Genomic DNA, 14107 nt, shown 5'->3' with positions numbered 1-14107 from the left:
ATCTTGGCTCACTGCAACCTCTGCCTCCCGGGTTCAAGCAATTCTCTTGCTTCAGCCTCCCGAGTAGCTGGGACTACAGGGGCACGCCACCACGCCCAGCTAATTTTTGCAGTTTTAGTAGAGATGGGGTTTCGCCATGTTGGCCAGGATGGTCTCAAACTCCTGACCTTGTAATCCACCCACCTCGGCCTCCCAGAGTGCTGTGATTACAGGCGTGAGCCACTGTGCCCAGCCTCTAATTTTTGTATTTTTAGTAGAGACGGGGTTTCACCATGTTCCCCTGGTTGGTCTCGAACTCCTGACCTCAAGTGATCCACCCACCTCGGCTTCCCAAAGTGCTGGGATTACAGGCATGAGACACTGTGTCAGTCCTCTAACCCCTTGTGACTGACCCATCACTGAGCCTTGCTCACTTGCCCTGCTCCGGCCTCTGGCCTCCTGTCCTAAAGCTTTGCCTACAATCCCCCAAGCCACTCCTTGGCCAATAGAAGAAGGTCTCAACTCACCAGACCCCCATGGCCACCACAGTCAGGTCTGAAACTCTGAGGGGGCTGTTGGGGGCTGTTGTCATCACCCCCATTTCACAGATGACGAAACTGGGTCCTGAATCACCCAGTCAGGATCTAAACAAGGCAATTTACATAAGAGAGGTAAAAGTGTGGCCAGGGGCAGTGGCTCCTGCCTGTAATCCCAGCACTTTCGGAGGCAGAGGCAGAAGCATCTCTTGAGGCCAGAAGTTTGAGACCAGCCTGGGTGACATAGCAAGACCCCATCGCTACAAAAAACAATTTTTAGATTATCAGATGTGGTGGTGCGTGCTTGTAGTCCCAGCTACTTGGGAGGATCGCCTGAGGCCAGGAGTTCAAGGCTCTAGTGAGCTATGAGCACACCACTGCACTCCAGCCTGGGCAACAGAGTGAGACCCTGTGTCTAAAAAAAGAGAGCAAGGGCCAGGCGTGGTGGCTCATGCCTGTAATCCTAGCACTTTGGGAGGCTGAGGTGGGCGGATCACTTGAGGTCAAGTGTTCGAGACTAGCCTGGCCAACATGGTGAAACCCTGTTTCTACTAAAAATATAACAAATTAGCTGGGTGTGGTGGTGCACGCCTATAATCCCAGTTACTGGGGAGGCTGAGGCCTGAGAATCACTTGAACCCGGGAGGCTCAGGTTGCAGTGAGCCGAGATTGTGCCACTCCATCTCAAAAAACAAAACAAAACAAACAAACAACAACAAAAACAAGAAACAGAGAGAGAGAGAGACAGAGAGCAAGAGGGAGGTAAAAGTGTGATAAACTGGAGAATTCTCAGGAGGGAGTGGTTCAGGGGGAGACAGGGTGGTCAGGGAAGGCTCCCCGGAGGAGGTGACATTTCAGGACAAAAGCTTCTCATACACAGCACCATCAGGGGGAGAGTAAGCCAGGCAGGGGGAACTCCAGGGACAAAGGCTCTGAACTGGGAGCCAGTGTGGTATATTCAAAGCCCATCAAGGTGGTTAGGAGGAAGGCAGGGAGATGAGGGCTGGTAAGTGGGCGGGCCCTAATTCTTACATTACTACAAACCCAGGCAGAGAAGCAATAAGCTGGATGAGCTGTGGATGAGTGCTGCTTCCTTGGCGCCCACCAGGATTTCCTCTCCAGGGACAGCCTTCATTTCCTGCTCACTCTGCCTGGCTCATCGCAGCCTTGGCCCCATTTAACAGGTGAGGAAACGGAGACTCCAGGCAGTATTCCCATGCCCGAAACCATCAGCGCCAGCTTCCCCAGACCCTGCTACCCTCTAGGTGGGACAGAATTCTAGGAGCCCTTAGCCTACCTGGAAGGATGACTTGGGGTCCTGAAGACTTGGCCACCTCTTCCAGGAAGTCTCTTCCTGTCTTGAGCTGGCCAGGAACCTTTCTCCTCTGAATCCCGCTCTTGCTTGTGGCAGGTCTGGCAAGTGTGTTCTCCGAGGGGGGACTGGTGATTTCCAATCCTCCAGACCCCCCCGGCCCACCGTGCCCCTCCTTGCAGGAAACTTAGAAAAAGCAAAAGGGAGTGGGCACTTCTGGAAGGGAAAATATTTTGATTCTCTGAAGGCATGCAAATTGCCTGATTCTCGATCAATTAGGGGTAATTAACCCTTCACAAGGTAGTAATTAAGTCGGTGCCTCTGAAGCCTTAATTCTAAGCTCCAAGAGGCTCTGCCCTCTCCGCAGTAGCCAGGCAGCCCCCAGAACTGAGGCCAGGCTGTGGAGACCGGGTGTACCCCTTCTGCACTAGCAGGGAGTCGGGGACAGGGCTCTGCTCCCCTCCTGGGGCTGAGCGAGACCCACAGCCTCTCTCGTGGCCACCCCCAGGCAGAGATCCCAAGAGCAATGTTCATGAAACCAGATCTCTTCCCTGCATAGTCCCTTTTGGGGTTGTCAGGGCACACGGGGAGACTTTGCTTTTGGGGGTATGAAGGCAAAGGGGGCAGGCTCGGCTGGGATTCATGTGTGGGGCTGGAAATCTTTTTTTTTTTTTTTTTTTTTTGAGACGGAGTTTCGCTCTTGTTGCCTAGGCTGGAGTGCAGTGGTGCAATCTCGGCTCACTGCAACCTCTACCTCCCACGTTCGAGTGATTCTCCTGCCTCAGCCTCCTGAGTAGCTGGGATTACAGGCATGCGCCACCACGCCGAGCTAATTTTGTTTTTTGTACTTTCAGTAGAGACGGAGTTTCATCCTGTTGGCCAGGCTGGTCTCAAACTCCTGACCTCAGGGGATCCACCTGCCTTGGCCTCCCAAAGTGCTGGGATTACAGGTGTGAGTCACCGAGCCCTGTCAATCTTCAAGACCATTTTTCTCCAGCCTGGCAGAGCTGAAGCAGAGACACCTCCCAGCTCCAAATGGAAGTGACGATGCCAAGCATGTGATTATCCTCACTAAGGACCACAGGGAGGACGGCGGGCTCAGAGAGGACAGAGGACACTTTCTGGTGGAGGCACTCACTGCAGTCCCCAGGCCGACAGGGGTGGGAGACCCTTGGCCGTCTATTGTCTCTTAGTGTCAAGAGACTGAAGAGCTATAATCCCAGTGCTTTGGGAGGCTGAGGTGGGAGGATCACTCGAGGCCAGGGGTTTGAGACCAGCCTGGGCAACGTAATGAGACTCTGTCTTGAAAAAAAATTTAAATTAGTCGGGCATGGTGGTGAGCACCTGTAGTCACAGCTACTGAGGTGGGAGAATCTTATTTATTTATTTATTTTTTTGAGACAGAGTTTTGCTCTGTCACCCAGGCGGGAGTACAGTGGTACGATCTCAGCTCACTGCACTTTCTGCCTCCCAGGTTCAAGTGATTCTCCTGCCTCAGCCTCCCGAGTAGCTAGGACTACAGGCGTGCGGCACCAAGCCCGGCTAATTTTTTTATATTTTTAGTAGAGATGAGGTTTCTCCATGTTGGCCAGGCTGGTCTGGAACTCCTGACCTCAAGTGATCCTCCCACCTTGGCCTCCCAGAATGGGGGGATTACAGGTGTGAGCCACTGCGCCCAGCCAGAGGTGGGAGGATTATTTGAGACCGGGAGGTTGAGGCTGCAGTGAGTCATGGTCATGCCACTGCACTCCAGCTTGGGCAACAGAGCGAGACCCTGTCTCTAAATAAATAAATAAATAAATAAAGGAGGCTAAAGCTAAGTATTGTTTTTCCTTTTTTTTTTTTCTTTTTTCTTTGCTTTTTTGAGGCGGAGTCTTGCTCCTTCACCCAGGTTGGAGTGAAGTGGCGCGATCTCGCCTCACTGCAACCTCTGTCTCCCAGGTTTAAGGAATTCTCCTGCCTCAGCCTCCTGAGTACCTTGGGAGGCCGAGGCACGAGAATAGCTTGAACCCGGGAGACGGAGGCTTCAGTGAGCTGAGATGGTGCCACGGCACCCCAGACTGGGCAACAAGCGAGACTCGGTCTCAAAACAACAACAACAACAATAACAGCAACAACAACAAAACTTCCCCTGTCTGGGTCTCAGTTGCCTCATCTGTAAAATGGGTTTAATGGTCATTGAACCACTTTCCAGGGTGTCTGTGAGGATGGAATGAGTTAGTCGCACAAAAAGCTGGTCTGGGCAGGTCCCTGTACCTGGGTGGAACCCTAGGTGGAATTGGGGGTCTCCTCTCGTGGTCTATATACATCTTGGTAGGAAAACACACCAGGCGTGGATGATTCTGCTGTTTCCCTAGCTCGAGGGTTTGGTGCACAGTGGGTGTATGTGGCCTAATGCTGCCGGTACACCCACTGTGTGTCTGCATTTGAATAATGTGCATGCACGCAGCTGTTTCCGCGTGGGGCCAGTGGCTTCCCGTAGACCAGGGTTTCTCAACCTCAGCACTCTTGACATTTGGGGCCACATCATTTTTTGCTCTGGGGGACTGTTCTGTGCCTCTGTTCCTCTCTTATGCTATTTTAAGAAAGTCTGTTAAGGCTGGTTTTCCTGGTTATATATTTTCCATTTGAGGAAGAATCTGTTTAGAAAAGGAGGTTGAAGCAGAGGACTTAATCCAAGGTATGTGTGAAATTGGGCCATGGCACTTTACCTATAATGGGAGTTAGCTAAGCATGCTCTATGGACAAGAAAACCTAAATTCTACAGCAACTGAGTGTCAAACATTTCCTGGAAATTTTCTTTTATAATGGTGCCATAAAAAGTTATTTGTAACAAACATGAAAAGGCATTTTTAAAATACTCCTGGCTCAGTGAATAACAGTTCAATATTTTCCTCATTTTTCAGGAGACAGGATCATCTGGTTTAGCTGCTCATTATAATTATCTTGTGAAAGAAGATGTACAAATACTACTATACAAAGAAGTACAAAACTTGTACATTGAAAATTATGAAACATTGTTGGAAGAAGTTAAAGATCTAAAGAAATGGAAAGACATCCCATGTTCATGAATTGGGAGGCATAGTATTGATAAGACAGAAGTACTCCCCAACTTAATGAATTTAACATAATCCCTACTACAAGCCCAGTTACCTTTTTTGCATAAATTGACAGGATGACCCTAAAATTTATGTGGAATCGTAGAGGATTCACAATAGTCAATGAATGTTGAAAAAGAAGAAATAACTTGAAGACTCACATTTCCTGATTTTAAAACTTACTACAAAGCTACAGTAATCAAGACAGTGTGGTACAGGCATAAGGATTAGACATATAGCCCAATGAAATAGAATCAAGAGTACAGAAATAAACTCTTACACTTATGGTCAATAATTTTCAACAAGGATGTGAAGACAATTCATTGGGGAGAAAGAATGGTCTATTTAAGAAATGTTTCTAGGACAACTGTATTTCAGCATGCAAAAGAATGAAGTTAAGCCCCTACCTCACACTGCATTAAAAAATCAACTCTACGTGGATCATAGGCCTAAATGTAAGAGCAAAAACTGTAAAACTTGTAGAAAAAAAAAAAAAAAAACCAGAAGTAAATCATTTTGACTTTGGTTTAGGCAGTGGATTTTTAGATATGGCATCCAAAGCACAAGTAATAAAATACAAAATTAGATAAATAGAACTCCATCAAAATTAAAAATGTTTATGCATCAAAATCATCTGGCAAGAGACTTATATCCAGAACATACGTAGAACTTTTACAACTTAACAATAAAAGACAAATAACCCAATTAAAAATGGGCAAATAATTTGAATAGATATTTCCCCACAGAAGATACGCAAATGGTCAATATACACTTGTAAAGAGTCTTATCATAAGTCATTAGGGAAATGCAGATTAAAACCACACTGAGTTACCACTCCACATCTTTTGTAATGGCTAAAATAATAATCATAATAAAAAGACAAGCACTAACAAGTTTTGATGAGAACATGGGAAAATTGGAACACTCCTACACTGTTGGTAGAGATGAAAATGGTGCAGTCACTATGAAAAACATTTTGGCAGTTCTTCAATGTGTTAAACATAGCATTACCATACAACCCAGTAATTCTACTCCAAGGTATATATTCAAGAGAAATGGAAACATATGTCTACACAAAAATTTGTACACAAGACTGAGTGCGGTGGCTCATGCCTGTAATCCCAGCACTTTGGGAGGCTGAGGGGGGCGGATCACCTGATGCGAGACCAGCCTGGCCAATATGGTGAAACCCGGTCTCTACTAAAAATACAAAAAAATTAGCCAGGCGTGGTGGTGGGCACCTGTAATCCCAGCTATTTGAGGGGCTGATCAAGAGAACTGCTTGAACCTGAGACACAGCCACCACGCCCATCTAATTTTTTTGTATTTTTAGTAGAGACGGGGTTTCATTGTGTTAGCCAGGAAGTTCTCAATCTCCTGACCTCGTGATCCACTCGCCTCGGTCTCTCAAAGTGCTGGGGTTACAGGCGTGAGCCACCGCGCCCAGCCAACTGTGTGACTTTTAAACCACAGTTTCTGATCTTGTGGCTAATTTGTTAGTCCTACGAAGGCCGTCTAGTCTTCTAGCAGGAAGGGAGTTGGTTTTGGGGAAGGGCTGTTACCGTCTTTGTTTCAAAGTTAAACTATAAACTAAGTTTTTCCCAAAGTTAGTTTTGCCTAAGCCCAGGAATGAGCAAGGTTAGAGGCAAGGTGGAGTTAGTTAGGTCAGATCTCTTTCGCCATCATAATGTTCTCAGTGATAATTTTTGCAAACGCAGTTTCCCTGTCACTCTTCTCAATTAGAAATGGAAGGACCGGACTGGGTGCAGTGGCTCATACCTGTAATCCCAGCACTTTGGGAGGCTGAGGCAGGCAGATCATGAGGTCAAGCAATCAAGACCATCCAGGCCGGGCGCGGTGGCTCACGCCTGTAATCCCAGCACTTTGGGAGGCCGAGGCGGGTGGATGACGAGGTCAGGAGATCGAGACCATCCTGGCGAACACAGTGAAACCCCATCTCTACTGAAAATACAAAAAAATTAGCTAGGCGTGGTGGCTGGCGCCTGTAGTCCCAGCTTCTAGGGAGGCTGAGGCAGGAGAATGGCGTTAACCTGGGAGGCGTCGGAGCTTGCAGTGAGCGGAGATCGTGCCACTGCACTCCAGCCTAGGCGACAGAGCAAGACCCCGTCTCAAAAAAAAAAAACAAAAAAAACCATCCTGGCCAACGTGGTGAAACTCCGTCTCTACTAAAAATACAAAAATCAGCTGGGCGTGATGGCACGTGCCCGTAGTCCCAGTTACTCAGGAGGCTGAGGCAGGAGAATCGCTTGAACCCGGGAGGTGGAGGTTGCAGTGAGCCAAGATTGCGCCACTGCACTCCAGCCTGGGCGACAGAGTGAGACTCCATCTCAAATAAAATAAGATAAAATAAAATAAAATAAAGAAATGGAAGGACCATTTGAAGGACCAATGGAAGGACTAATTGAGTGGGTTACATGAGAAGTTGCCCATTCATTCAGTGTTTCCTGTTCTACATCACTCCCCTAGAAGATGATGGCACTGGATTAGCTTTAACATGTGCGTGATGGTGAATAATGACGTAAACTTACAGCACAGCCTTCACATAAGGGTGCTACTCAAAATCTCTGTGAAGCTTAACTACAGAGTAGCTAAAAGTTTTTCTAGCTTCACAGCTTTGTTAATTCTACTTACTTATTCAGGATGTGCATATACTAGTTTAGGTTTACCTATTCAACAAGAATTTATCACACTTTCCTTCTATGTCAGAGATTTTGCTATGCAGAGGGGATATGAATATTTTAAAAAACGAAGGGCCCACCCATCATGAGAATGAATATTTAGATTACTAGGAAAGGATCTCTTATGGTTTGAATTAGCATTCTGTGTATAGAACAAAACCCTTCTATTTACACAGTAATAAGAATGGAGCTTTGCAAATAATTTCATGCTCATTAGGAAATTTTAATGGTGTGCTGAGATGCTTAAAAAAAAAATCTAACTTAGGCAGGGCATGGTGGCTCACGCCTGTAATCCCAGCACTTTGGAAGGTCGAAGTGGGAAGATCACGAGGTCAGGAGATCGAGACCATCCTGGCTAACATGGTGAAACCCTGTCTCTACTAAAAATACAAAAACAAAATTAGCTGGGTGTGGTGGTGCATGCCTGTAGTCCCAGTTACTCAGGTGGTTGAGTTGGGAGAATGGTGTGAATCCAGGAGGCGGAGCTTGCAGTGAGCTGAGATCGCGCCACTGCACTCCAGCCTGGGTGACAGAGCGAGACTCTGTCTCAAAAAAAAAAATCGAACTTAGATAAGATGAAGTAAGAGCAATGTTTTAATTCAGGGGTCAGCAAACTTTCACAGTGAAAAAGGCCAGAGAGTACATATTTTAGATACGCTTTCCAAGTCAGATGATTTCTGTGATAATTACTCATATCTGCTCTTGTAATATGAAAGCAGCCACAGATAATATGTACACAAGTGGGTGCGGCTATATGCCAATAAAATTTTATTTGCAAAAAAAAAAAAAACAGAAAAATGGGCAATTTGGAATGCTGGTCATTCTTTGCATTTAAAGCTAGTCTTGATCAAACTGTCTTTTATGGGTTGAATTTTCATTCTCTACAAATTCATATGTTGAAGTCCTTACCGCCAAAACTTCAGAATGTGGTCGCGGCTATTCTGACCTTTGTGAAGCCAATGTTTAATTTTTCCATTGCAGATATCTGAGATGTTCACAATAGTTGGCATTGCTTATGTGATCATACGTTACATTAAAGCCCTCAGTTAGAAATAGGGCTGTGGTGAATATAATTAGTTAAGCTAAGACAAGGTCCATAGTGGAGTAGAGTTGGCCTCTAATCTAAATGTTATCCATATAAGAAGGGGAAAACTGGACACAAACATACCTAGAGGGAGAACGTCACATGAAGATGAAAGCAGAGATTGGGGTGATGCTTCTATATTGTCAAGGAAAGCCAAAGACTGCCAGCAACCAGCAGAAGCTAAGGGTAAGGCACGGAACAGATACTTTCTCACAGCCTTCAAGAGGAACCAGCCCTGCCAACACCTTGATTTCAGGCGTCATAGTCTACAGAAATGTGAGACAATCAATTGCTATTGTTTAACTCACTCAGTTTGTGGCACATTGTTACACATGCCCTAGAAAGTTAATACACTGTCTTCAAAAATGGTCAAAATCAAGATGAAGTAGCATAGTTGTCTGGGGTAACACCTGAGGTTCGTTGTCTCACAGCTGGGGAAAACTAGGATGCCGACACACCAGAGTGAGGTTAAGAGTGGAAATGTAATAGGTGAGAGAAAGAGAAGAGCCCTCTGGGGTCCCAGAGAAAAATAGGTTGCCAGTTCCATGGTGAAATTTATAGGGTTTTATACACTAGCTTGAGGAGGCGGTGTCTGATTTACATAGGCCATAAAAGATTGGTTGGATCAGGTGTACCATTTGCATAGCATGTGGAGAAGCTGGCTGCTCCACCCTAATCTTTTATTATACAGATGGGTTCTCTACCTGGCCAGCTCCATGTTGCCTGCTCCTTTACTGTACACGTGGTTGACAAAGAAAAGGAAGAGGAAGCCTCCATGTTGAACATGCCTGGCCCCCAGCTAGCCCTTTTCTATTGGCGCAGCTGCCGGCATTCACTCATGTGAGCTTCCAGCTTGCTCATCTATGTCTGCAGCTCGATTTTTCAGGCGTTCTTTGTTAGAAATGATTTTGAGGGCTGCTTTTTGTTAATGGGGAAATCTTGCCAAGGATCTATCCACCTAAATAATTTATTTCTAGTTCCTGTATCAAAGACACGATAAGATATGGTAATTCCAGAACTAAAAGAGAATACGTTGATGTTAGGTACATTCAAGAACCACCAAAAACATGCCTCCCAATGGTCTAAGCCTTGCTACTTATGAAAGTCCTGCAATGATGTCATCATTATAAAATGTTGCCCTACTGAGGAGTCTCCCCAGGGCCCCCTTCATGTCCGTATTCCTCAGACTATAGATGAAGGGGTTCAGCATGGGGGTGACCATGGTGTACATCACTGAGGCCACCAGACTTGTCCTAGAAGACGGCACAGCTGCAGAACTGAGATAGACCCCAAGGCCGGTGCCATAGAACAAGCTGACCACTAAGAGGTGGGAACCACAGGTGGAAAAGGCTTTGTACTTTCCCCCAGCTGAGGAAATCCTCAGTATAGAGAAAACAATTTTATAGTAAGAGAAAAGTATTCCAGTAAAGGGAATCACAGCCAGAATGCCAGTTGCAAAGTATATCACTACATTATTGATGAAGGTGTCAGAACAGGCAAGCTTCAGGACTTCAGGAAGATCACAAAAAAAGTGTGGAATTTCCATTTTGGTGCAGAAGGACAGCCTCAAAACCGTCAAAGTCTCAAGCAGGGAACCCATGACACTGATGCACCAGGATCCCAGAACCAGCAGTCCACAGAGCCGGGGGCTCATGATGACCGTGTAGTGCAGGGGATGAGAGATGGCCACAAACCGGTCATAGGCCATCACGGTCAAGAGTAAATTGTCTAGGCATCCAAATGAAATGAAAAAAAAAATCTGACTGAGACAGCCTGCATATGTTATGAATTTGTTCTGTGTCACTATATTCAGTAGCATCTTTGGGATGGTTGTGGAGGTAAAACAGAGGTCAGCAAAGGACAGGTTGGAGAGGAAGAAGTACATGGGGGTGTGGAGGTGGGAGTCTGAGCTGATGGCCAGGATGATAAGCAGGTTCCCGGTGAAAGTGACTAGGTACATGGAGAGGAACAGGCCAAAGAGAATGAACTGAATCTGTGACGCTGCTGAAAATCCCAGGAGGAGAAATTCTGGGGCATGTGTCTGATTTCCTGTTTCCATGGGGATGAAATAACTGTCACAAGAGAGGAAAAAGCAACAGTCACTGGCAACATGAAAATTTGGTTACATTTAATTTTAAGTGAAGGAATCAATTAACAAGAGATTGCCTTTTTCTTGCTGTCTTCATCTGGGGGATTTGAAATTCTTCCATCCTTTTCTTTGTTACTATCACGATCTAGAAATGTAGTATTAGTTCCCTAACACTTGTACCCTCCATAGCCTGGCTTCTCAAAGTGTGGTTCATGAACCAACAAGATCAACATTACCCAAGAGTTTCTTTGAATACATAATCCCTGGTCAGACCTACGGATTGAGAATCTATGTTTTAACAGTATCACCAAGGATTTCGCATGCATATTAGTGAGAGAGGAGTTAAGACGCAATCACTTGGGCAGACAGATAGTAAGGGTATGGGAGTCCTCAGTGAGGCTTTTCTTTTTAATGAAACGCAGCACCACATCATTTTCTAACAAAGAACAGCCTGTAAAGCGGAGCTGCAGACATACACAAACGAGCGGGGCCCTTGCACGGGTGAATGCCGGCAGGAACTAAGGACTAGACGTTTTCAAGATGGCGGCTCCATCTTCCCTTCTCTTTGTCAGCCACAAGCAGACAAGATGGCGCAGATCAACTAGAAAGTCCAATTGCAAAGTAAGATTAGGGTGGGGCCACCAGCCTTCCCCCAGCACTATGCAAATGTCATACCTGATCGAACCAATCTGTGAGCCCGATGTAAATCAGACACTGCCTCCTCAAACGGGAGTATTAAACTGCGAATTCAGCACCAGCCTGTCCTTTCCTCCCAGGAGAGAGGTGTTTCTCTTTCTCTTCTCTTCCCCCTATTAAACCTCCGCCTCTGAACTCCTCGTGTGTATTCGTGTTCTAAATTTTCCTAGTGCATGCCAATGAACCCCAGGGTTCCAGACAACGTAGCGGCTTCATTAATATTTGAGTAGCAATGGTCTTGGACACTTACAGCTTCTAGTTCTCAGCTTTTCTCACTCTTGTTCTCCTCCATGTCTTCCCTCATTCCTCATTACTTAATATGAATGCAAAATAGGAGCTCAGTAACTATGTTTTTTTCCCCTGCTACCTGCATGGAGTTGATACTTTTCACACATTGGTCACAGCTATTCCATCCCTTTGTTTATAAAGCCAATGTTTCATTTTTTCAGTGCAAACATCTGACATGTTTACAATAATTTGCTTTGTTTATGTGATCATATGTCACATTGTTTTACATGTTTGTTTTGTGAGTTTCTGTTCTGTCACTGGAAAGCCAGTCAGACATTATGCTTTAAAAAATATTTTGGTGAAATATGGTTAAAAATTTTATAGGTACTGCATATTACATTAATGCTATTTTAGGATATATTTTGAATTTTAGGTAGAGAACTCCAAAGTACCAATACTTCGCAGAAACATTGATAATACTGGGGCAGCTGTCATCATCAACTTGATCAGTGTATTAGTCCATTCTCACACTGCTGTAAAGAACTATCCGAGACTCAGTAATTTATGAAGAAAGTGGTTTAGTTGATTCACAGTTCTGTATGACGTGGGAGGCCTCAGGAAACTTACAATTATGGTGGAAGGGGAAGAGGAAGCAAGCATCCTTTTTCACATGGCAGCAGAGAGAGAGAGAGAGAGAGCGAGCTAAGGCGGTAGCACCACACTTTTAAACAACCAGATTTCATGAGAATCCCATCACAAGACAGCACAAGGGGGATGGTGCTGAGCCATTAGAAACTGCCCCTGTGATCCAATCACCTCCCACCAGGCCCCTCCCTCAACACTTGGGGATTATAATTCGAGATGAGATTTGGGTGGGGACACAGAGCCAAACCATATCAGTCAGGAATCTGGAAAACAGTCAAAGGTTTAGAGCAACAAAGCGAATCCTTACTTTTTTAAAAAGGTGACTGAAACCGGGTTGGACAGCTTTGTGGCAATTTAATTTATCATTTTCCCACCATCCTTCCTGGCTCAGTGGCAGTGCTGAATATGACAATCCCACAGTCCCACCAGTTCCTGGTGCTGAAGACAGCAGAAATGTGTGGCAATGTTCTGTTTTAATATGTCCAATGGGCCAGGCATGGTGGCTCACGCCTGTAATCCCAGCACTTTGGGAGGCCAAGGTGGGTGGATCACCTGATGTCAGGAGTTCAAGACCAGCCTGAGTGACATGGTGAAACCCTGTCTCTACTAATAATACAAAAATGAGCTGGGCGTGGTGGCACACGCCTGTAATCCCAGCTACTGGGGAGGCTGAGGCAGGAGAATCGCTTGAACCTGGGAGGCGGAGGTTGCAGTGAGCCGAGATTGCACCACTGAACTCCAGCCTGGGTGACAAGAGTGAAACTCTGTCTCCAGATAATAATAAAAATAATAATAATAAGTCCAATGGACTCATGAAGGAATAACACAAAGAGCTTACCTTTACCTACCTTGAAACCTCTCTCAAAGGAGATTGTCGAAAACATTTAAAGACAAATGAACTATCCGCAAGTGTCTAGGGAAAAGCATATGAGTAGTGGTAAACGATGGACATGCTGACCCGTCTTGGAAGAAAGGCTGGGGAGTGAGATGTTTGGGACATATGACTTTGAAAATTTATCACGTATTCCTAGGAATGTAGAAGTGAAACTGCGTTGTTGTCTAGGGTAAATACCCAAGGTTCCTCATCTCATGCCAAGGAAATTGAGTATGCAGACACACAAAAAGTGGGTTTAGAAGCAGAGGTTTAATAGGCAAAAGAAAGAGAAAGGAGAACGTGCCTGAGTGGAACTTCCTGCTGGCAGCAAAGTGCACTGGATTTTATAGACTGGCTTGAGGAGGCAGTTTTTGATTTAAATAGGGCCCAAAGATTGTTTGGGGCCAGGCGATGTGGCTTACACCTGTAATCTCAGCACTTTGGGAGGCTGAGGCTGGTGGATCCCTTGAGGTCAGGAGTTCGAGACCAGCCTGTCCAACATGGCGAAACCCCGTCTCTACTAAAAATACAAAAATTAGCTGGGCGTGGTGGTGTGTACCTGTAATCCCAGCTACTTGGGAGCCTGAGGCACGAGAATCACTTGAACCTGGCAGCTGGAGGTTGCAGTGAGCCGAGATCACACCTACTGCCCCACTGCACTCCAGCCTGGGTGATAGAGCCAGACTCTGTCTCCAAAAAAAAAAAGAAAAAAGATCGGTTGGACCAAGTGTGATGTTTACATAGTCCGGAGGAAGCTGGCTGCTCCATCCTAATCTTATGTTATGCAAATGGGGTCTTTTCGGGGGCCCTGCCATGTTGTCTGCTCCTTACTGTACACGTGGTTTGCAAGGAAAAGGGAAGAGGGAG

General features: G+C 45.8%; 1 protein-coding gene across 1 annotated transcript; it reads right to left on the bottom strand.

Annotated features, from left to right (window-relative positions):
• Positions 1-9804: 9804 nt before the first annotated feature.
• Positions 9805-10767, bottom strand: OR7C1 (olfactory receptor family 7 subfamily C member 1). The gene has a single exon (XM_007995559.3). The coding sequence runs from the start codon at positions 10765-10767 to the stop codon at positions 9805-9807; it is 963 nt and encodes a 320-aa protein (XP_007993750.3).
• Between the last annotated feature and the right edge of the window lie 3340 nt (positions 10768-14107).

This window comes from Chlorocebus sabaeus, chromosome 6, assembly GCF_047675955.1.
Source record: "Chlorocebus sabaeus isolate Y175 chromosome 6, mChlSab1.0.hap1, whole genome shotgun sequence".
In the NCBI taxonomy this organism is placed as follows: domain Eukaryota; kingdom Metazoa; phylum Chordata; class Mammalia; order Primates; family Cercopithecidae; genus Chlorocebus; species Chlorocebus sabaeus.
The sequence above is the reverse complement of the archived record's forward strand: the minus strand, read 5'-3'. Positions and strand labels throughout refer to the sequence as shown.

Excerpts from the sequence above, each read along its gene's own strand:
- OR7C1 (XM_007995559.3), bottom strand. The coding sequence starts at position 10,767 with ATGGAAACAGGAAATCAGACACATGCCCCAGAATTTCTCCTCCTGGGA.